The sequence below is a fragment of the Ptychodera flava genome, chromosome 7 (assembly GCF_041260155.1).
Source record: "Ptychodera flava strain L36383 chromosome 7, AS_Pfla_20210202, whole genome shotgun sequence".
Lineage (NCBI taxonomy): Eukaryota > Metazoa > Hemichordata > Enteropneusta > Ptychoderidae > Ptychodera > Ptychodera flava.
In genome coordinates, this window is record NC_091934.1 from 15889733 (window position 1) to 15914815 (window position 25083).

General features: G+C 37.9%; 1 protein-coding gene and 1 long non-coding RNA gene across 2 annotated transcripts in view; one reads left to right on the top strand and one right to left on the bottom strand.

The window, feature by feature from the left end:
• Positions 1-221: 221 nt before the first annotated feature.
• LOC139136871 (uncharacterized) lies at positions 222-19900 on the top strand. The gene is made up of 3 exons (XR_011553264.1): positions 222-1428; positions 2521-3849; positions 18475-19900. It is a non-coding gene; the product is annotated as an uncharacterized lncRNA (long non-coding RNA).
• Positions 19901-20793: 893 nt separating this feature from the next.
• Positions 20794-25083, bottom strand: part of LOC139136864 (protein sidekick homolog) — a 311194-nt gene continuing 306904 nt past the window's right edge. Inside the window, exons 17-18 of the mRNA XM_070704701.1 lie at positions 24942-25081; positions 20794-22396 (exon numbers count right to left, since the gene is read on the bottom strand). Of these exons, the coding sequence (XP_070560802.1) occupies positions 21428-22396; positions 24942-25081 (1109 nt within the window). The 3' untranslated portion in view covers positions 20794-21427. The remainder of the gene's footprint in view (positions 22397-24941; positions 25082-25083) is intronic.

Below are 25083 nucleotides of genomic sequence, written 5' to 3' on the forward strand. Positions count from 1 at the left end.
ATACAGAAATTTATAGTATTCTATGATAAATGTTTGCTAAATCATAATTCAGGAATATCTAAAAACAACTGTAGAAAATCTCATTTGATAAAACATGGAGATTTCTTTGTCCTGTTCATAGTATAGTCAAACTCTAAGGTATTAAGAAGCTAAAATTGTAAGGAGACACTGATGGCACACAACTTTTTTACTTACAAAATATGACAAACAATCAAGGAATTAATTTGAGATTTTTATTGAAACACTGACAAAGCTATTAATTAAGAGTGGTTTTCTGGTCATTTTAATTCATTTATTACAGTGACTAATTGTTAATGAAGCAAAACTATTTCTTTTAGTAATAAGAATAAAAACGGATATGCTATACCAATTTAAGGTAGTATGCATCTCGACCATTCTCTTCTAAGACCAAAAATAAAAATCAGGGGTTACCGCGCAAACCTTGGTACTGCAGAAACAAATTACTCAAGCTTTAAAAATATTTGAAATTTAAAATGGCCACCACCACTGTGTTAACTCTATGAGGAAAATCAAATTTTCGATTTTCGAAAAAGACGGTGAAAATGTTTAAAACGAAGCTCACAAATGGTAGAACACAAAATACATAAAATTTTGAAAGTCCGAGTATTTATGCCATGTAGGCGCATTCTAACTAAAAATAAAAGTGTATACCCAAGGAAAATACATTGAACTAGCAGCAGTAATTACAGTATAGTGATTACGATGTTATTTTTGTGTTAAATGCACTGAATGCACACACATAGGTTAGTTTATACTCAAAACATTTGGAAAAAAATCGAATTACTTTTGAATCATATGTAGTGGACAGTGTGGTAGCTATTTGTTCCTTTGAGTATAATTCAAAGTCAAGATAAAATCAATGCTGTCAGTAAATTATGAAGAAAATTAAAGATTGATATAACGTTTAAAAAAAGACAAAAATTTATCTGCGAAACAGTAAAATTGGTTGCGAATGTAACGCTTTACGTTGAAAAACTTCAACAATAATACCTCCTGACTCAACTTTTGACTTTTTAGACATTACTTTGAAACATTGGTGAACATATACTGAACATACATATACAGGCATTAGTATATATAGACAGGTAGACCAATACTGGATTTCGCACTTGTCCGGTTAAGTTACCCTTGTCATATGCTCGTGCTCAAATATGAGTTAAATGTATCAAACATGAGAAACAACGACTTCTTTCGTGCAAGTATTACTATGTTGTCTTACTATTAGTATGTTGTTGTTTGTATTCTCAAGAAATCATCAACTTCATAACCAAGTTTTAAGAGAAATTTTCATGTTCAATTTTGGAATTATTGGACACATTTGGAAACATCTGTGGTGAGAACAAATATGCAGAAAGAAAGACATGTCAGTGATTGTTACTAGTAGTACACGTTACAAATAGTTGTGAGGTTTTTTGATTGATTGATTTATTTAGCACTTAAAAATAACCATACAGTACAAACAAGAAAAAAGACAAAGACAGAAGTGCTGGGATAACACAGAAAAGTTAAAAACTTATTTCCACTGTGGTCCCACGAAAAATAAAATCACAAGCAAATCGGCACGACAACAATTAATAAAAAACAAAATCATTTTGCTCACGTTGAATCATTGCTTCATAAAAATACTCCTTTAACTTTCTTTTAAACAGTGAATTTGAAGTAATACTCTGTATATTTCTTGGAACTTTGTTCCATTCAATACTAGCTGTATATACAAAACTATTCTGATAAAACCGAGCCCCACCTTGAATAAAAATAGAAAAGGGTCCGGATCTCGTTCTATGGACATGACTGTTAAAAACAAAATTATCAGACAAATATTTCGGTGCTAATCCTAATGTAACTCTATGAACATGATTGAGTTTTATATATGCGACTCTGTGGCTAACAGGTAGCCATCCCATTTGTTTGAAGTGAACCGATTCAATGTGTGCTCTTGCTGACATACCAAGGGCAAACCGTATAACTTTATTTTGGGAAGTTTGAAGTTTTTGTTTGCTTTATAAAGTCTAGGCACTATACCAGTAAGAGCTTGCATAATCAAAATGGCATTGCATCAAACAGTTAGCCAACAGTTTTCTCGTATGAAAATCTAAAAACTTCTTATTACGATATAAAAACTTGAGACGAGAGCATGTCTTTTTAATAACCTTAGATGCTACTGTTTCACCAGACAAGGATTGATCCAAGTCAGTACCAAGATATTGCACACATGTTTTGCAGCGATGTTGACATCCCCACACAGAACCTGCATTTCCGAACACTGTTTTAATTTACAACTAGAACCAAACAGGATAGATTCTTTTTTTACCGACATGAAGAGACAATTCATTATCAATTAGCCATTCATTGAGATAACCCAATTCCTTACTAAGTTTTGTTTGAATATGTTCAACATCTCTGCCAGACACAAGAAGAGCTGAATCATCAGCATATAAGAGCAGTTTGCATGACACTGCTGATTGCATATCGTTTACATATATTGAAAAAAGTTGTGAGGTCTTTTCAGAGTAAAAGCTTTGAATAAGTTGCACAGTGCATTCTTGATTGACATTGATTGACATCTTCTTGATTGACATTGATTGACATCTTCCTTTAAAATTGCACCAATGATATTGTAGCTACTGGCGGCATGGAATACATGAACAGTATAATACCAGTTGGCAGGAGCAAACAGTTCCCTTAAAAATATTGTTATGGCTGATAAATTGTTTTACTTTGGTACATCCTCACTCTATAAACGTTTCTTTACAGTAATAGCACCCCTTTAAGCAAATTTTAGTGAAGTCTGTCAGTTCGCTAAATTGAGATGCCACAAATGTAAACGTTTATCAATATATACTAGGCTAGGATGTCTTTGTAAAAAGATTTAGAACCCACTGATTATAATGAAAATCTTGACATAATAGAGGAATCAGGTCATTCAAAGCTATAGCGTTTTAGTGACTGCAAACCCTACCCTCTGCAAACATACATCCGATTGAAAACTAGCCGTATACATAGATATGCATACCATAATCTTAGACATGAGATAGAGGCTGTTCCACCCAGTCGTCATTTCCTCACATGAATTTACATAAGCAAAGTAACCAATTAAATATCGGAGATCTTTCAGGAGATGACAAACTAATGATGAATCCTTAACAGCCTGTTTCAAGAATTACCTTAGTAGTCCCTCGACAGACTTACAAACAAAGTATTTGCTTGGCAAGACTATTACAGACATCACATTGACTGTATCTAGAGGGTAACTACCACGCTGCAAGAATCACAACAAAATACAATCTTGCTTATTTTGCAACAAAGCAGACTATGGCTATTCAAAGGATAAAAAAACACCCAATACCTTTTGACCAATAATAGCAAAAATTGACCGTAAAATACTCTTGCCAATTTTGCCACTATTCGAAAAAATTAAGCTACGGTCATCACCAGGATCGTGGATGCAAACTTTCAAAAGTTGCATTAAAATGCAAATTTGTATATTTCACCACACTTTGAACAAATCTAAAAAATGATTATCCCCGGGGACTTATATGCCAAATATATATGCTGTCTGAGGGGCAGTTTGAAAGAAGATTATGAAAAAAATTGTGGCCAAAATACCCCAAAATTGCCTTTATAATGTAAACATTAATGTTTCACCATAATTTGAACAAATCTGCATTAAGTCATCCCAAGGGGCCTTCATACGAAATATTACAGCTGTCTGACCAGGGCCTAAGAATATGATGATTTTTGAACAACTATGGAATTTTGAGCCCATTTGCATAGTGTTGACAGTATCATAAACATGACAAATCCACATACCATACATAAAGTTTCAAGGTAAGTAGTAAAGTAAACGTGTATGACTGGGATACTTACCTGAAAAAGCTACAGTGAGGGAGGGAAATTCCCTCTCCTCCCCCCTGTAGCTCCCTTCCATAACACAACATGTCGCAACATGTCAGTACAGTAACCATAGCAACTCCTGTCGGAACGGGCCACTGATGCTGGTAGTGATCCGTGACATGTAGAAACTCGTTCTGTCTGACCTATTTATAAACACACAACATGTATACACATGTACTGGGAATTCCGTGGGAAATTCCGTGTGACATCATCAAACTAGCCTATATAAAGGGCTTTTACCCGTGTTGTCAGTCAGTCGACCACCATCACAGCTACCCAGAACCGGAGTCCAGCTGTCATGTAAGTATGTGGATTTTTTTCCTACTGTGATGACTGAGGTCTGAATTTCCGGTAGGTTTTTTCTGAACGACTCGTAGTTAACTAAAATAGTATAGAATTTAATATACTATTCTTAATGGAGACATGAGCATCGCTGATAACATAAACATGAGCAAATATATTATCATCTCGAACGTCGTCGCCAGCCTTAACTGAAGTATCCATTTTCAGAATTTCAAGCTGTATTCCATCCTTTGTGTTCATTACTCTTAGACCATTTCCATGAAATTCAATATCTTTAAAGCTACGCAGATCAATAAACAAACAAAATTTATTCTTCAAATAATTGACTTCATCTATATCAATTTCACACCAATCTTTATCTTCAGCAAAATACCGTCGTGCCTCTCGCCAAAATTGTCTTGGTAACATCTTCTGGGCATATATTTTATTTGCAATGCCCTCAATCATTACAGACACAGATTCAATGGATGGATTCAAAAAAGTTCACTATTAAGATCTGCCTGATACTGATTTTAGTGAAGAGTATCGCGATACCTCTCATGCTACGTCGTGGTACATTTATATTTTCACTGATAACCGTGGTTGATTGTTTGAATGGGATTGTTCTAAAATATGTATATGCTCGTAAAGGTAACTTTTATCACTTTTGTAATAACCATCAGTATCTCTCGCGAGGTAGGATCAGTTATTGTTTCGTATTCCATTTGAATGTTTTTTAATTTATAACCAGATTCAGCGATTGAGAAAATTAACTGGGAAACGGGTGCAAGCGTAATTTCCCATTCGATATGACTCCCTAATGCTGATGGATATGCAACCCCATGACCTTTATGAGGGGATGAGACAGACTAATAGCATATTTTGTTTTACATGTGTCAAAAGTAACGATCGTCCACGACGGCAGGGTCTGCATCGTCCGCGCCACTTCTCAATTTTCATAGATTTTCATTCTGAATTCCGTACAGTGCCATGTTCGTTCTCTCCTTTTTATGTTTGAAGAGATCGCCATAATATTCAATAAGGTTATATTTATTCAAATTGAAAAGTGCCTTCCCCTGAAATGTGAGGACCATATGCTCAATTATATTTTTTGCAACATTTTGTACTACTCAGTTATATTCATTTCCCGTTACTTCGAGATCAAAAACTAGGTTGAAAATATCTGGAACTAGTACTACTCCGATTTCTATCTTCGGACATCGTATGATAAGTGTCTGGCCTGGATCTGCCTCACTTGGATTATGAGCAATCACATGATGAGTTCTTTCTGACTTCGTTCCCTTCGGTATTCGGTTGGTGAATTCCGGTAATAATGATCTATCATACCCCATTTTCGTGTAATGTATATAGTAGTGTAGAAGAAAAAAATTACAGTTAAAAAGAAAATAAATCACATCTTTACATAAATATTTCCGTCTGATTGAAAGATAAATCGATTACCTGTGTCGCGAATCAATCGAAGAACCCAATATTCTTGTAGATATTTGACCTCCTGGTCATCATTATCTATCTCTTGGAATACGTTTATGAATTCTAGTCGCTTAAAGAAGTTAGTCTTTTGACATTCCTTCACGAAAGCTAATATGTTATGATATAGATTATCATCTTTGAGTCGGACACCTGGATTTGCTCGAAGTATATGTCGATTCACTTGTCGGAGTTTGCACCATTCCAATTCGACAGAGAAACCAAACAGGTCTTTATTTTTAGAAAGAAACTTTGTAATATTCTTTTCACCAAACATGCCGATTCCGTAGGGTCATATATTAATACATAATTTTATTTATAATGACTAATGTTAAACCTGTTAAAATATCCATAGCTGTTCTCCAACAAATCCAACCACCGATCCTGCTGTTTTTAATAGAAAACTAACAAGTGAGCCAATTAAACCTGGTATTGCAGCAGCACTTTTTGCGGCCAATGTTTTTAACCATTCGCCAAATTGCTTTACAATTTCTTTAGCTTTTGTGTATACTTTGGGCGGACCTGCTCCAGAGCCGCCAGTTCCTGCTGCTCCCCCTCCTCCTCCTCCTTTAGTTACAGCCAGGGCAATTGTTGATATTGTCATTCCAAGGGCAGCGATTGTAATACCATTTTGTTTAAATAATTCTGTCAGCTTCAGCCTGAGTGACAATTCTGGATCGGAAATTACAGCACGAAGAGACCTAGTTGTAGCCAGACTTTCACGTGCCCCACTGATCTTATCATGTTCATATTCAGTTCGATCAACAATTTTAGCTTCTCTTGTTATGAGTTCAGCTAGTAGTTTTTTGGCTTTTTCTTTTGCTTGGGTGTGTTCTTCAGGAATTTCCTTTAACTGTTTTTCAACTTCTCTTTTCTCTAGCCTTATTTTAACTTTTTCATTGTTAAGCTCGCCAAGACGCATATTCGCAATCCTTAACTCATCATTAATAGCTCTATATTCAGGGTTTAGATTATTCCATTCATCGATTTTATTTTCAAAAGCTTGTATTTTATCTGCATTACCAGAAGCATCTTGCCGTAAGAATGTAAGTTCATCTTTGTATATACCCATGTCTTCTGGTGTCATCTTCTCAGCCGGTATTTTATCGTTTTTCACATCTTCAGAATACAATGTAGAACTTACATAGTCAGGCTCTGCGCTAGAGCGATAGCTGTACCCCATCTTACTGTATACTTTAGTTACAAATTCATATCCTCCTTCTTCTTTTTTTAATGTCTTGAGCGATCTAAATCCACGTCCTGTAAGTTTTGATAGCCTGAGATTTTTATAATACAGCCTTCCGTCCCTAATCTTTGCATTAGTAATCAATTCAATTCGTGCTGCTTCATCAGTAATATTATTCTCATCTAAGAATTGTTCAGCCATTTGCGTTGTAATTTCTACTCTTTGTCCAGTTAAACGATTCGCCTGTGGACTATCCACTAAAGGGTCGGGTTTGCATCATCATAGGAAAAAGTTGTTTCAGCAGTAGCATCATCATCATTTAAATTTGCATCATCGAAATCCTGGAGTTCAAAATCTTCTCCTCTTTCTGCCATATTGTCTTTCTATATACTACAATTATTTTTTATCATCCTTACATATACAGTAAAAATTAAAATGCATGTCTCAGTTGTTGAAAGCGTTGAACAATTGGCCGACTATATCGAAAAAACTAGCGCCGCATATCGACAAAGTTACAAATTAATGGGTCGAATTGATATGGCTCTTAATGTGACTAAGGGAATTCTTTAAGTTCAGCTGTAATAGTGGCAATTCCGGCAGTTCCAGTTCTTTTAGCTTTAACTCCTATACCAGGTGTTATTATTGATGTAATACAAGGAAAAACAGGAGTATCAAAAAGGCGAGAGAAATATATAAAGATTATTACGTTCAATATAAACAGCTGCTTACACAAATACAAGAAAAGGCGCATCTATAAAGAAAGAAGAGAATAAAGATACCCGCACCTCAGAACTTATTCAAAACATATTTCATCAGGCGCTAGAAATACAAAAACAAGAAGGATTTAGTCCGCTGCTAGAGCATTACATGCGACATTATGGATTAAATGGATATGAAAGTTAACTCTGTCCAGGGAACTGCTTTCGAAAGTAATTGTAATGCGTCTCATACATAAGCAGCTTAGAAAGTTCAAGCACTGCCGCGCCAATGAAAACTGGCATTTTATATTCATATTGATCCCTTTTCAGTTCCAGTAGGACACTGTCGCAGGAATCGCCATCCTCTTCGGAAGTTATGAGAGTTATATGTTTCATCTTTGGATTATACTTCTGAATCTTTTTACGACCACTATCCGTACCCCTACTGAACGGTTCCGGCCCGAAACAAATTTAAAGTCTCTGTACTTTCGAACATCTTCTATTGTCTTGCCGAACATTGCATTATTCATCAGCTTATAGAAATTCTTTTCAAAATCTGTCTTTCCCTTTGTCCTCATTTTAGTGTTAAAGTCAATATATTTCTTGAGACATAGCGCCTCTTCGAAGGCAAGCGCCCGATGAATCTTTTTCAGTCGCATTCCCATCCGAAGATAGAATTCAAGCAACTTATAATGTAAGACGTATCTCTCTCTGTCCATTAGACTTGTAATCAGTTGACTGCCCTGCCTCGGAAATTCGTAGTGATGCGGCGCTAGTGGTATATCAGAATGTTCTTCATGTAATTCAGCCGATATTCTAAGTCTACTTCTAGAAAACTTGGCGGAAATCTAGCGCTGGGTCCCCAATCCAAGCCTGCTCCGCCTTCATATTCTAACAATTCTTCCATCGTCATCCAATGAAGTCCGCCCATTGGCATTGGTTGACTCATTGCCCATCCGTAAAGATTATTAGCATCGAGATATTTTATTTTGGTTAACGGTTTCTCCGGATCGTAATTCGCGCCGGCGTAAGCTGGATGATTTGTCTGTAAATAATGAATATTACACTGACTGATACCACCTCTAATTCCCCTCTGAATGAAATTCATCTGCTCAGCATCTTGAATGAGTTTAAACTTATTGCCTGTATAAAGTAACATAGCATCCCATGTCAAGCCGGGCGCTGACATATAGTGAGCTGGGTCTAACTTATATGCTTCTAAACATGTGTCACGGAAATTTTCGAATATATTCGCAAGAAGTAGAACGTCGGTCTCACGATAGAATTCCATATAATCATGGATCGTCTTACATCCAACTTCGTCCCACACCTTAAATGCATGTTCGTAATCAGACTCAGAAATCCCCTCTTCCATTAATTCGCTATAAAAATTTGTGCCGTGGTGGGAGCTGGTCCTCTTCCAATCGCTCTGGAGAATCTAAATATTCATATGGGAAGAAACCTTTCACCCTCTGAATGTCGGGGTACGAAAGTGGTACTGCCGTCCATCCATCCTCCGGCACAGTCTTCGCCAACTTCGCGAGTGACCCAGACATCAACTGAGCACTGTCCATAAACTTTATAGAAAAGAAACGTTTCTTTGTCTCCCTCCCCCCATCGACAACAATTGAGGCGTGAAAAATAAATGTTTTCATAAGACACATAATTCCACCATTGCCCGTCTTAGCTATGATATTTGGCTCTGGTTCCGAAGGACCCCCTCCGGCGTCAACATCCCTGATTTCATGTATTTTTTGTAAAATAAAAGAACCATCATATCCCTTGAGGTTGTGAAAGTATATAGGAATGGTTCTCGACGGGCGGCACTTTTCACAATAAAAAGTATCGTCGCCACCCTTCACTATTCGGTATCCGGCTTGATCTCCACATGCAATACAGACTGGATTGTTGTAATTAGAAGTATCTTTCATCGGTTTTATTTTCCAATAATACGATTTCGAATAATTCTCAGCCCTTTTCTTCATATCCTTTAGAAATTCTGTAATGCAGGAGAGGCCCGTGAATGTTCTTTTACTATAAACTTTCGACCCCCTACGGAACGGTTCCATAAGGTGCCCGGCCATCGTTCAATCATAACATACGAAATACAAATTGGAATGAGTCGGCCGGTCCCCTTCTCAATAATTGCCTCAGTATCTGCATACACGACGTAGGGACAGGGCACCTTCTTCTTATGTCCTTCGAATTGACATACTTCCTTAGGAAAAACTGGCTGAGCCGTGTCTGTCCCACAGTATACCTGATGTATTTCTAATTCGTCTGTTGACGCAAAACCTCGCTTACAAACCATACAAATACACTTCTGTCTGCGCTCATTCTTTCGATTACTGTTAGAATTAAGAAGGCGATTTAATGCAGTAATTGGTACAAAGTGGTCTTCGCCGACTATCAGTAAGATATTTGCTATTTGATTCCTATCAGCTCCGCTAGGGCCTTCGGCTCCGCTACTATATAACACAGTTATACCTGACTGATCGGGATCATTTTTGTAGATCTGAAATACTTGGAGTTTGATGCCTGGATTTTGCTGCTCGAAGCGCTTGAATACAGTCTCATCGGCGGGCGTAGGAAATGGTATTCCATCAAAACAGTAGTCAGCCATAAATTTGTCATACGTCTTCCAGTTTTTTCTAGTCTGACCACATTTCTTTTCACGAAACGTGGGGTCGCCCAACTTTATACTTGAAACGACGGCATACTGAAAACAATTCTCGCTGCCGAAAGGAAGAATAAGATAGCTCACACAATGTTTATTTTTTAACCATCCTGGAATTTGAATCAGGCGGCCGGCCCCGAGTAAAATTTCTACTAGAATTACTTCAAAATTAAGTATCTCCTCGAGAACGAGACCAGAACCCTTAACATTTTCCATTGTATCAAGCATATGGTCATAGCGATCTATTAATTGTTGTTTTATCTCCGATCCTCTTACATCTTTTGTATATGTATCTTTTAATTTAACATGCAATGTACGATTTTGTGTATTACCGTTTTTTCGGATCCAATAATTTAACTTCCATATCTGTATAAACAGAGTACATCTTTCTTTCTTTGGTCATACCTTCGATATCCACCAGCGTTTCGATATCCTTGACTTGCTTGACTTCAGGAAATTCTTTTCGTAAACTGCCCCGTCAAACGCATTTTGTAAGCGGTGCCTAACGTCGATATTCTCATTCATAATAATCTTTATAATATATACTATCCTAAAAAATTTTAAAAAGAAAAAATAATTCTATGATAGGTCATCAAAATCCACTATAATATTTTTGGCAGCATTTATTTGTTTATATATCTCGCCTAATCTTTCTAAGTCGACTAGTTCTTCCGCATCTTGAATTTCTGGTTTAGCACAAAATAACCTCTCTACAGTGAAAGAAAGGGTACGCTTATTTAAATGCTAAGAATTCTATCTTACTACCTTTTCGGATATTACTAGGTACAATAGCAGGATTTTCTCTGGCTGGCAATCGGCTCACTGCTTTAAAAGCACAGTCAATTTCTTGAACTATATCAATACATGTAGCGAAATCGTGAATCCCTCTTTTAAACCGAAATTTAAAATACTTTGTCTGTGTGTCGCTCCCTCGCTTCTGATAAATTTTAGATGGATTGTAAAATAATACCTGCGGCTTGGAGTGAGCGGCCAGGCTTGCAGCATAACTTTTAGCAGTGCTTGCATCGAAACTTTCACCTAAGGTACGGAATACTATTAAATCGGTAAACTTTTGAAGACTTTGTTGCCAACGGACACACATTTCATCGCATGTAGCAGGATCTTTTGAACCATATTTAGGCCCGATGGGGAAAACCACTTCTAGCTCACTGTCTACATATATAATAGGATCTACATATTCACCAAATATGAGTTTGCCGTCACTGATTTGAATATTGTTTTCTCCACTTTCAAGTATTTTTATTGCATCTGAAATAGAAAGGATTGCCATTGTCTTATCGTAATATATCTTAATAAAAAATAATTTAAAAAAATTTTTTCTATGATATATAGAACAAAAATGTCATACATATTCATAAATGGACCAACTGGAAGTGGTAAGAGTTACGATGCAGTAAATTTGGCGGGCGCCACCGACCACATTATTTGTGACTCTTCCATAATTCAACATCTGACTTTTTCTCGAATCCGGGGCGTTTCCATGGCAGCGGAAGAAAAAAAGATTGTATCAAAGGCATTTGACGATTTACACAGTTTCATTATCATATTCAAAGATATGCCTTTTGATTATTGCAGGCGGAATATTCTAACTCGAGCCAGACAATATGAAATAACTGCCTTAAAAGAACTAGAAGAGATTCATGACAAGTTCAAAAAAGTTTTTTTTAGAAATTTGTAATGACTACAGACTTCCATGTTTGGTAATTAGTCAACCTCTTACGCCTGAAGTTCTCAAGAATATACTTAATCCTACAATCGATACAGAGACAGTCGGACCAGTAGTTTCTCCACGAGCTTTTGACTTTGGAATTGCATGGGGCGGCGGCAGCCAGGGATTTTTAATAGACGGTTTCGGCGAGGAGGAACTTGAAAAAGCTTACTATCCACCTAATCAAGAACAACTAGAACAACCTCGAGTCTCACTCAAGAACCTACACAAACTTCTTAATGCTTGTGAATCTGTGCACGCTTATAATGCTCCGTTTGACTTACAGGCACTTGATATGATGAAACCTTACGGTTCCGAAAGGGGCTTTAAAGTTACTTGTCTATGGCTCATGTCAGTTGTGTACATTATACTTCAACCAGAACTTATCGATAAAGCTGAACATGGAGGACTCGAAAGAACAGCTCATAACAACATGAGAAGTCGCTTTGAAGATCTTGCAAACTTAATATGTTCAGGATCTGGGGTACCACCTCATCCACATACTGCCAAAAAAGATGCAATAAGTGAACATTACTTACGACAGTACATGATAAATACTTGGCCAGGTGGTTGGAAGCGGGGTGGTAAACTGACACTTTCGGCTTTCAAGAAATTAAGACTTCTTCCATGGTACTTATTGAATAACTTTCGTAATTACTTACGTTAGTACTTACGTTAGTACTTGACAAGTACCAGCACAGGAACTTGGTCGAGTACTTACGAAGTTCTAATAACATTTTCCTCTGGCTCCCAACTATTGAAACTTTCTGGATAACCTTTCCATTTTATCAGATAATATTTCTTTCCCTAATTTTTTCGTCTTCAAAATTTGTTCTACTCTGTACAGCTCGTCGGCTCCAGCAGCACTCTGAAGTTCATCGAAATAGAAAGTGCCAAGTATTTCCTCTCCATTCAGATCTTTTATTTTGTAAACTGGCGGCGTTCCCAATCCAGCTGCATACACCACTTTTGAAACTATGAAAATCTCCTCTGCCCAATTTGGTAGATATCCTTTCTTGAAAGTGGTCTCGTATTTTGTAATTCGGACCCGTTCTCCCGGCTTGAATTCAGGGTTAGCTCCCATGGCTGCCAACTCAGGGAAAAGTGTATAAAAATGCCTGCCAATAGTTCTCCTCTGTTACATCAACGGGTTTCATTTTGATACTTCCGTGAACGGTGTTGTTGTAATTCTCGAGAAGTTGTGGTAGAATGGGGAGCCATTCACGTGTCTGTCTGTATGTGAAATATTTCCACATCATCGTTTTAAGAGTACGATTAAAACGTTCCACAACACTAGCTTTTTTGTCACTGTAGGTGTGAAACCAGTGAATTCCCACCTCCTCCAACCATTTCTGCATTTTTCGATTAGTAAATTCCCGCCCCTCATCTGTCTGAAGTTTGTCGGGTTGCCTCCCGGATTTCTTAATTATGTCTTGTAGTGCCTGCAACGTATCATCAGCCGTTTTTGACTGTATCGGCCTGGCCCATGCATATTTGCTGAGCACATCGATTACTGTTAGCATGTATCGAATGTTTTTATTCTCTTTTGCGAATGGTGAAGGGAATTCCACGAGATCCGCTTCCACTGAGCGTCTATCGATGTTACGAAAACGCGCCGGCCGCCACGAGTACGAGGTACCGGTTTATGTAGATTATAAGTTAGCTGAGTTTTTTAACCACTCCTGCACCTCTTTCTTAGTAACTTTTAGTCCGCTGGCGCGTGCTGCGTCATATAATTTTTGTACACCTCCAAAACCAGTTTTCGGGTTGTAATATAATTCTCTAAGAGTTCCTTCGGTAGAACCTTCGGGCGAAGCCATGATTAGCTATATTATACGAAAAATTGTATGTCGTACGGATGTCGTAAATGAAATACTAATTTACTGAATGGCGTATTTTTCAATTGTCTGACTAGGTCCACGGCTTCCCGTTCTGACACCTCCATTCCATATTCTTTTATAATAGTCTTGTTGTCTGTCTTGCTGGGTGTGTAAAAAAGTACTAACATCTGTATGTTTTCCCTGAATGGTTAACTAATACTAGTATATTGTTGAGTCAGAACCCAGACAGATAATCCGTCGTGTCTTGCGCTGAAACCAAGTTTGACTAAAATGTCACTGCGCTTCTTCATATCTTTGGACGATGCGCAATCGTCGAGGATTATTAAAGTGTTCGTGCCGGCCCATTCTTTATGTATGAAGGCTAGTGTATCATCCACAGCATCGAGTCCGACCGGAAACACAAACACATTATCATCGGTGAAAATGAATTTTTTATTATATTGTTTTATTGCTCATGAATGTTGGACAAATGAAAACTATATATTCAAATTTCCTTAAGTACGGACCGGTGAGGAGATCCATCACATATTCTGTTTTGCCAGAATTTGTCGGCCCAGTTACAATCATGTTATATGGCTATATATGGAATATGGCTAAAGATAACAAACCAATTTTGCTATATTCGTGAATAAGATCCACGCCGGCGACTTTCACGGATGCTGCCTTCTGTTCCGAAGCGTTGCAAAGGGGCGATAGGGTAATCCGACTCGTGTCATTGTGAGGCTGCCCTCCGGGATGATCGTCCTGCCACTTCACAGGATCCTCTTCCCCTTCCATCTCATGTATAGCACTTTCTTGAACTTCCGTGTTTATATCACCATTCACCCCGAAGGTCATAGATTCAGTTGCGTATTGCAATTCATTATTATCGCCCGAGATTGCCGGGCCTGAAAGAATGACCATTCTAGCGGCAAGAGAAGTAAATTGGGCGAAACGGCCATATCAAGTTTGACACCAGTATTCATTATTGTGTCTTGGTATCGCCTATAACTGATTACTTTGTCGGTATTACGAATTTCATCTTCGAGGAGAACGCCGAATTCTTTTCTTACTTGCTCTGCACTGCCAGTATCGCCCACAATGGTACTGCGAATATTTGCTTGTGCGCCGAGTATGCAATATACGTAGGCTTCAAGGCTTTCATTGAGGCGGGCGAGACCAGCCTTTGTTGACCCGAGTCTCCCTTCAGAGGGATGAAACTTAATTGTATTGTCCCTCCGTTCCATCATTTCGGAAGAAATAATAGTGTGGTCGGTCTTTGTCGGACAGTACATGTTTTTTCTTTCCAAAAATTGTATGTGTGTAATAAACGCCTCCGTCGGCGGAGAGGAAAAAGTCATGACCATTGTATATTGCTTTTGGCTGTCGAACGGGGCCACGATTAGTGTAATATTCATAACCATATCCAAGACCTGAGTTTTGACCGAAACGATAACGAAAGTCGGACTTCGTTGGACTTATATTTCCAAATTCTGTACATAGAAGTTCATATTGGACGAGATTGTATGGATTTTCGCCGCTTTTAAGATCCTTCATCGTCTGGAAGTGCAACGCCCATTTCATGAAGGATACGACGTATTGTAAAATATACATGAAAACGGCAGAATGATCGTGTTTGTGGCAGATATTTCTTATTAAAGAGATGGGCGAATGATATACCACAACCAGTAGTGCTACACCATACGGCGAAATTTAATTGCTGGTCCCAGTATTTCATATGCGGGCCGCCCAGCCATATATTACTTTCTTTAGCTGATCGATGAGTGATTAACGTTATCTTTAATATATCCCGTGGTGGAAAGTAAATTTATCTGTCGGCGTTACATATATTTCTAAGTCCATGAGAATAGGTTTTATGTCATTCGGTTTGGAAGGAATATCAGCATGCTGTACTGTCGGTACGCTCGTCTTATTCAATTGAAAAGCAACTGGGAATGCGTCTGTACTCATGATTTGTGTTTCTATATACAGATAGATTTTAATGGAGCAGAATTTTCCATACTTCGGAATCTTGCTAACATTCCAGACCATGTTAATATTATATTTCGGATTCAAGTTTAAACGTTTTTTTTTTATTTTTCACTAAGAATAGATAACATACTGCAAACAATGGAGAATTTAATAAAGACATCGGCAGCGGCAAATACGACAGCGGCACTACCAACCGCAGCGTCGGACGCTCGATCCATAATAGAGACGAAACGTGAAAAAATACTCTGTGTCATCGCAAGTGGTCAAAGCAAGTTATTTTTTGGCAAGGAGTTTTCAGTTAGAGAAGTGGAAACGTGGAAAGATGAATTCATAACACGAGCCTTTAAAGTCTATGAAGCGAAATACAGTTCTCTTATAAGTGATAATATCACTCAAAGTTTCATAGATCTAGGAGCAAGAGCAATAAGTCAGGTAGTTCCAATCGATGACCGAGAAAACTATGCCACTGATCTTAAACAGGATTTTATTCTAAACAGTGAAATAAAACGATTATCAGGATGAATAGCCCACACTTTCGGACCCATACTTGCTCTAGTTTCCACCGTTTAATTATGGGTAAACATTTAACACTGCGGCGACTGCTTCCTTTCTACTAAGGTTTGCACGACCTCGCTCAGCCGTCGGATCGCGCGAACATCTGGTTTTTATCAATAACCAGACGATCTGTTCTCTCGAGAATGATGCATGAAATATTGGGCAAAGTGAGAAAATACCTCAATGTGTAGCAACCTGGGGTGTTCGTTATTTACATATCAAAGAAAAATGCATTTCATGAATTTATTATCTGAATAGAATCATGAAATACATATGAAAAATGAAGTGCGAGTGAATGTTATTTGTCATCGGCGGTGTTTACTGTTTCTCTGCCTGGGAAACATGCGTCCGTTCGTGTGACCTCAAAGTGTTTATACTGTACGCAAACATTAGAAATTTTAGACGGCACATCTGTTGCCGCTGACGTCAAACATTGGTTCGTAAAGCTCATCTCTTTCTCTCACTTGTATATTACAGGCAGTGAGAAACCACGATGCAACAAGAAATAGAGCGTAGACAGGAATACTACGAAACGAGTATTGCTGGTGGTACCGTGAACAGACCATACACAGACCTACGAACTGGTAATTTCGATGCTTCATTAGGGGACGTTTCCATCTAAAAAACAATGCATATTCAATGCACATTCACCCCTTGAAATAGGGGTTTCAAGGGGTATGGAGCTCCTAATTAAAGTTATTTGCCATCTCGTAAGCTGTTTGCAATATGTGATTAGAGATAGCGATTAAGTGGGTGTACAGGGAAGACATCTCTGCCTTACACACTTCACTCATACAGATAATCGTTCGCCTTGAACTTCTTTGAACATTGTACCCTAATTTTCACAGAATAGGAATTATAAATATACTACAAGCACAAAGCACAAGCACAAAGGCTTCAAATGATCCTACTCCTTTTGCTCTGACATGGGATTCGGATAGTCAGAAATTCATGCCTTATAATGTACCGCGTAACATCTTAGATATATTGGATAGTGAAATTGCAGGTGGAGTTGCTGAACTGCCTGGGACTCCGAATGTGATTTATTTTGATAGCAATGTTAACAAATATAAATTGTCCGATTTTCGCCTTTATCTTAAGCCTAATAACCCATACATTACACTACTCGGTATACCGGTTCACCTTAAAATTAGTCCTCTTAATACAATAATGAAGACAGATAATACACTGCGAAGGTGGATAAATAATGGGGAGAATTATTGTTCATATACAGCTAGCAGGGTTCCAGTAAGATTATTTTGGGACACAACTTTAAAGAAACTAGGTCTGAAAAGTGTGGGGGAGGAGACAGCTGAATTTACTTACAGACTGCAATCAACAGATGACTGATAATATGAAAATAATTGAGCATGGTACAGTTGTTATCAAATGCATAAAATTAGGTACAGGAGACGAGTTTGATGATTTAGTTGGAAATATTGCTATAAAAACAGACTCAAGAACACCTTGCACTATTTTCATAACTATTGATAAAGATCGAAAAGATTTAGATATTTTTACTCGTACTCAGGAAGAAAGTAGTTCCGGCAACATTTCATTTGTTAAAAAAGATACAACTACTTACACTTTAGATATCAGTACCATTTATCTAAAACGTCTCATATTATTTGAAGTAATGGTCTTCCGTCATATTTTAAGTTCAGAGGAAATTTCTAAAATTTTATCTATCGCGTGAGCAAGTTCGTACCAATAGGAACTCCGAGTTCAGAAAAACCTACTGGAAATTCAGACCTCAGTCATCGCAGTAGGGAAAAAATCCACATACTTACGTGACAGCTGGACTCCGGTTCTGGGTAGCTGTGATTACCGCCGACTGACTGACAACACTCGTTCCGAAGGGGGTAAAAGCCCTTTATATAGGCTAGTTTGATGATGTCACACGGAATTTCCCACGGAATTCCCAGTACATGTGTATACATGTTGTGTGTTTATAAATAGGTCAGACAGAACGAGTTGATACATGCCACGAAATTATTTTAGATCACTACCCGCATCAGTGGCGGTTGCTATGGTTACTGTACTGACATGTTGCGACATGTTGTGTTATGGAAGGGAGCTACAACTTTTTTCAGGTAAGTATCCCAGTCATACACATATATTATACTACTAAGGTACTCCAGTTAAGGGAGCATTCGTTATTTAGGGGGAGGGGGGCGGTGGAATTTGAGCGACAAATGAAACGTAAAAAGCGACCCCCCTCCAAATCAAATTTCTAAAATTTGACCCCCCCTCAATTCATCAATTGTAAAGTGTGACACCCCCATGTAAAAAAAATTTCATCAGATTTGATTCATTAATCCTTCGCACCCTGTGGCCCAGGCTGAAAAAGTTTCCTCACATACTAGGGAATCAACATTTTTGGTGAAATGCCAAAATCAAATTTTTGCACACACATGAACTTGTAATCGCTCTAGTCTAATCAAGTACACTAATATCAATAATCAAGAGTACATAAATACACAGATTTACCTAGTTTTGTATTGGAAAAAATTATTCATAGTGTCCTCATAGACAAGATAGTGAATCAACATTTCGGTGACATTCCAAAATCAAATTTCTTGCACAAACATCCCCTTGTAACCACCCTAGTTTAATCAAGTACATTAATATCAATAATCAAGCGTACATAAATACACAGATTTAGCTAGTTTTTTATTTGAAAAAAATTATTCATAGTTTCCCCTGACAAGATAGTGAATTAACAATTTGGTGAAATTCCAAAATCAAATTTCTTGCTCACACATGCACTGGTAACTACCCTAGTTTGATCAAGTACATCAATATCAATAATCAAGAGTCTATAAATACACAGATTTAGCTAGTTTTGTATTTAAAAGAAATTATTCATAGCTTCTCATAGACTATGTATGGAGGATCTGTGTATGTTCTATTTTGCCTGGGAGTTCTTGTCTGTTATCACTGTATACCTAGGGAGTCCAAGACGGGAACTTTCCAGAGAGTCTTTTACTTTGCATGCTGCACTGGCACTGGAAGGTTTGATTGTCAGCGTGTGCTTTTTAAGTCAGATATTTCTCTATTTTGAGTTTTACTCAAGTCAGCAGATATTTAAAGAAACCGGTGAGTGGCAGAGATCGAACTTTATGCGGATCGGACTGTTTATTTAAACCCTACGCCATCCTCTACTTTAGTCAATAGAACGAACATTGCTCACACAGTGAAGCCGTGCCGTATATTTGCAATATACGCACTGCACGCTGAGATGATAATATCACCACAAGTTGAAAGCTGATCTTTCTGCAGCAAATTGTGTGTTAACTGTGAACTTTATTCCGTTTATGAGTTCAGTCAGATGTCTGAGATTGTCATTAGAACATAATTTATGATTGTTCCAATGAACTTTTGTCTATGCGCGGAGTTAGCAGAGGAAGACTTCAGATTAGTTCGGCATGTCCCGACCGGAAGTAAACAATTAAAGATCTAAGATGGCTGCTCCCGTGGTAGCTGAACTGGACGCTCATGCTTAGCAGTGAATTGCGTGTGTTGTCGCCGACTTTTATGTGCAGACATTACACGGGACTTACATTGTGCTCATCATCGAACATTAGTTAAAGTCGCGTGTGAACTATTTGTGTTTCCCAGCCGCGTGGTCAAGTCTGAGGTACCTCTGCAGTAACGTTAAGTTTCCATAGAAATTGTTAAGCATTTAGAAAGGGTTTGAACAGAGTTTTTGTTCTGAAAGTGTGTTCGACTCGTGCTGTCGGGAGGTCGATCACTACGGTTATTGTTACCATGGAGTAATATTTACAGTTTTGAAGTACGGTTTTACTATTTATATATGTATACCCCGATATTTGACACAATATAGTAATATACAGATGTTTGTTACATTATATGACTATGTGTTGGTTCCTCATTTCATGCCCAACGCTGTGTAGCCCTGCATCCAGGTGTATGCACGTGTGTTCCCAGCATTATATGGCCTCTACCACAGCCCTGCAATGGTCTCTGAAGAGACTTGAGGTCTCTGCGGCCTGGATCTGGACCGCAATGAAGACTAAACGGTCTTTTTGGCCCAAATTCTGCTCTATTGGGGCAAAATCTTTCCCTGCCTACCTTTACCTCCTAGCCAATCCCAGAAAAGATGCGATTGACTTCTCCTAACGTCCAAAACCGCTCATTTTCTGAAACATAACATACTCAACAAGTTGTTTACCAATGGAGATCCCCATTTTGAATCTCGCTGCAGAGACCCCAGTTATCTCCACAGACCGTTGCAGGGCTGTGGTGGAGGCCATATAACGCCAGGAACACACAGACCTGTACTCAGGGCTACATGCTCTGTTGCTGCTCTAGAGAGGTTAACGCCAGTCTCAGACTTGTTGGCCCTGCTAGAGAAATAAATTTGGCTGAGCTTCGGTCGGTTATTATTCTGCCGTCTCGAAACATCGGTTACACAAGCAACATTTCGGTGAAATTCCAAAGTCAATTTTGTTTTCCATAACTCAATACAAACCTTTGTAAAATTTGACCCCCTTCAATCATTGATTGTAAAATTTGACCCCCCTTAAAAAGCAGTTTTTGTAAAAGTCAAACCTCCTGATTTCCACCGGCCCCCTCCCCGTAAATAACGAATGCTCCCTAATAAAAACATCTTCACATACATCTGCTTTATAGTAGGCATTGCAATCAATCAATGAATACTCCATTACCGTATTTTGGCAAATATTAAATATCAAAAGTATTTTTTAACATTTTTCTCAGCTTTCAGGCTAATACTAGTATATTAAAATAGCTAATGTCAGTCAATTTTTTTACTGTATTCCTGGTCTCAATCTAGCAAATCTCTGCTATTGAAATATTCTCTTTTTTCTTTGCCTGTGTTCACGTAATGTTGATCAGTGCCACTATTTACATACAAAGGTGTACTATTTTATATTAATGGGGATTGTGAAGTGTCTACAGCATTGCTGCTAATATATTCAGGATTGTCCAAAAGCACTTGGGTTGCCGGATCGGCATAGTGCTGTACAGTATCAGAGTCTTCATTTGAAGTTTGAATATCGCCTTGTGTTACATGCTGTTCTAGTAGCACGTCAATAATCCTCATTTCATCTCTTGGAACAAGTTCTGTTTGGTTAGTAATCGTTTCATTTCGGTCTTTTGTGTCATCTTCTGACAAAACTCTCCATAAAGATCCATAACTATTATGTCGGACAAAGGCACAATCTCGTTATGTCCCTCAATGGTTTGTGCAGTGGGTTCATTCTTCCTTGCATAAGATGACAATCCATCAATTGCTATCTCATTCTCTTGACCACAGTTGCTGGTGTGTACTCCTGGTGGAGTTTCATTGTCATTGCTTATTTTGGTGACAGGAGCTTGTTTCCCCTCTGGACTAAATTGTTTGCAGTTGACATTCGGAGCTGTTATTTCAGCACTGCTTCCAGAATCATCAGGGAATAGGTGAAGACCTAGTTCATCGAGGTTTACAAGTGTCAGTTTGCCATCTGGACTCAGTTGAGAATACTTTACATTAGAATCTTCTGAGGGCAGAATTCCTGACATTGACAGTGGAGTCATCAACACATCTTGACTTGAACTCGAGTAACTGATACCCGAGTTAAAGCTCATCAGACGACAAACATTTGGGTCATTTTGTAGGCTGTTGTTGCTCTGACCAAACTTAGGCATCTGTAAGTTATCACACATGTCTTCCTTCTGGTTGCCAATTGAAAATCCCTCTACAAAAGGGCTGTTGCCAGGTATTCCACTATAATCTGGTGACTCCCCCGTAATGCCTGAATCAGGGCTTCGAAGTGCCAATAAGCCATCCCCAGGATCCTGATGGTCAATGTAATGCTGCTCATCAGTTGGAGCATCTGGAACACTTTCTTTGATGAAATGGATATCTGAAGTTGCGGATGTGTCACTGTGACCGCCACTGGCCAGTGACTGGCATGTGATGATTGGTCCGACACCATTTTTGCGAACCTTCTGATTCGGAAGGACATCATAGACCTCTCTTGCATCAAAAGTGCCATCTCTCTCTGTTGGTGATTCAGGTGGCGTATCCTTTAAAAATGAAATAATATTTTAAACACTGCATATTTAGATGCTTTTGGCAAATATTTTCACTCTGTACCGGCCGTCACGCTATTCACGTTCGAACGCGCAACGTCCTTATTGGCATATCAATAGAAATCAAAGTACGCTGCCGGAGTGAAAATCTTGAGTACTCTGAGTACTTCTTGGAAAATCAGGCGAATTACGTAAACGAACTAAAGATTTTGTTCACAAAAGGAGTTAGTGAATGAGCAATAATCAAAGTTCAGGCAGGTATAGGTCAGTTTATTGAATTACACTCAATTTGGTTTATTTTGCCGTTCAAAGTTCCGACACAAGTGTTGTCGTCGTAATGGACCCATTTTCACCACCAGTGGGCCCGCAGCTATCCGTGGCGGGGTTGACCTTTGACCAGCATAGCAACACACGCTACCCCGCCAACAGATAGCTGCGTTTCCACAACTACTTAAGTGCATATGTGTGTTACATATTGAAACACAGGATCAACGACAATTTGGTTTTGTCACGATGAAAAATACTGCATGTCATTATATACGTAATGTAATCAAAGTGAGCATGAAAAATAAAAAACAAAACGGCTTCTTGCCGTCGCATCAGGAAGAAATTTGACATACACAAGTAAGTTATAGTGACACATTAGTCCGTGTGTCAAGTTTGAAAGAATTAGACTCAGGCATATTTTCAGTAATGCAATGGCTCTGAACATGTATGCAGATATTTGACATGCTTATGTAAGTCATCGAGTGTTGTTCATATGCCTAGACAAAAAAGTAAATCAGTCAAAACATGCGTTAGCAATTCCTCTTGACATAACAAACGGCAATAAAATGACCACCTGGCGGCCACATTGGATATATTATGAAACCATCTGATATTGGTATGTAAGTCGTAGTGTGATGATCTTGTACTGTCTAAAACAAATCGGTTGATGCATGTCTTAGAAATGGCTCTGGACACTAAAAAATCGTAAGAAAATGGCCGTCTGGCTGCAATATTGGATCGCATCACAAAGCAAATCTACGTGAATATGTATGCTTTAGTGCATTATCCTTGCGCAAAAAGCAAAAACAAAATTGGCATCGCTGCAATGCAAACGTAAAACTTGGCAATTCATAGTCTGGCCCAGCTGGATTAGGGTAACAAGTTTGCCATCTTCAGAGGTTTTTAGTCCAGTCACTCTAAGGGATTTTGACATACCACCCACAACAAATTGTAACAGAAATAAATTTCGAAATCAATTTTGGAAAAGTACCAAGAGCCTTATATTAAATTTTACCGGAACCTACTTGATGACATGTCTAATTTGCATAAATCGAATATGGATGTAGCACAGAGAATAATTTAGAAAATATGATGTTTTCCATAGGCACTTTGATAATTTGCATACTTCAAATACGGCTGCCAATACTCCTACAAAAATATTTTCGTCTGTACATCACCTAAGAAGCAAGCTATTTCATTGATTTTAGAGTAAGATTATATTTCTTTGGTATAGACAGATATTTAAGAGGTACATTGTTTCACAAAGGCACTTTGATAATTTGTATCATTCCAATATGGCGGACAACATTGACATTTTCGGTCATATACCCCGTATTTCAGTAATTTTAAATATTTGAAAGTTCAAATATATTCCTTGGGCATAAAGAAATACTTTTGGAGGTTCAAACTTTTACAGAAGAACTTTTATAATTTGATAAATATACTATGGCTTCTAATGCCCAAATTCTTAATAGCTACTGAAAGGGTTCTGGTATATGTTTAAGGATTAGGAATCTATCATAAAGAAATGGAAAATTTGCAATAAACATATCTTTAATAACCATTTAAGAATGAAAGGTTTTTCATAGATGTGTGTGGAACCTGAATGTATAAAAATATTCCATAAGTATACTGTACTTTGATAAAGTGAAATTGACAAACTTACGTATATGACTTACAAGAGGATTAAAGTGAGTATACGGGTATGTTAATACACTGTTACAATTAAGATGATAGAAAGTCATGCGATTTTAATTATTTTGTGCTTTTTTACTTAAATGGCAACTAATAATGAATGTCAGTTGTCTGAATCTATATTCTCTTAATGAATGTAACATTAGATAGTCTTTGTGTGGCATTATTTGCAATTTGCATACATGTTTAATACAGTACAGTGACAAAATATGCAATCTTCAATGTTTACTTTTAAAAAGATGTATACAGAATAATTATTTTTTGATTTAGACTCAACCCCCTTATTATAGACGAGTGCATCTTTAGTAGATTTCCCTAGATGAGGGAAAAATTCAGTACATATGACAGCAAAAATACAAAAAAAAGACATCAAGGCTAATAAAACACAGAATCTGAACAAATATATGACCAAAATGCCACAATACTCACAAATTAGCAAAGTTTGCTAGCTCAATAATTTAGAATAAAAACATCATTTACTGTTACCCTGAAATCAACACAAACATGTACCTTTGGGCGATTAGACAAAACAGACACACAGAGATTGAAAAAATGAAGAGTTGATTGTGACTCTTACCGAAGTTGGTAGTTTAGCATCAGGAATTGGGAGAGCATACTCTGACTTCTTGTATTTTCTGCGGCAACATATTGCGAGAACAAACATGATGATCACTAGTATAGTACCAACAATGATCATAGCCACTATCAAGGCAATATCT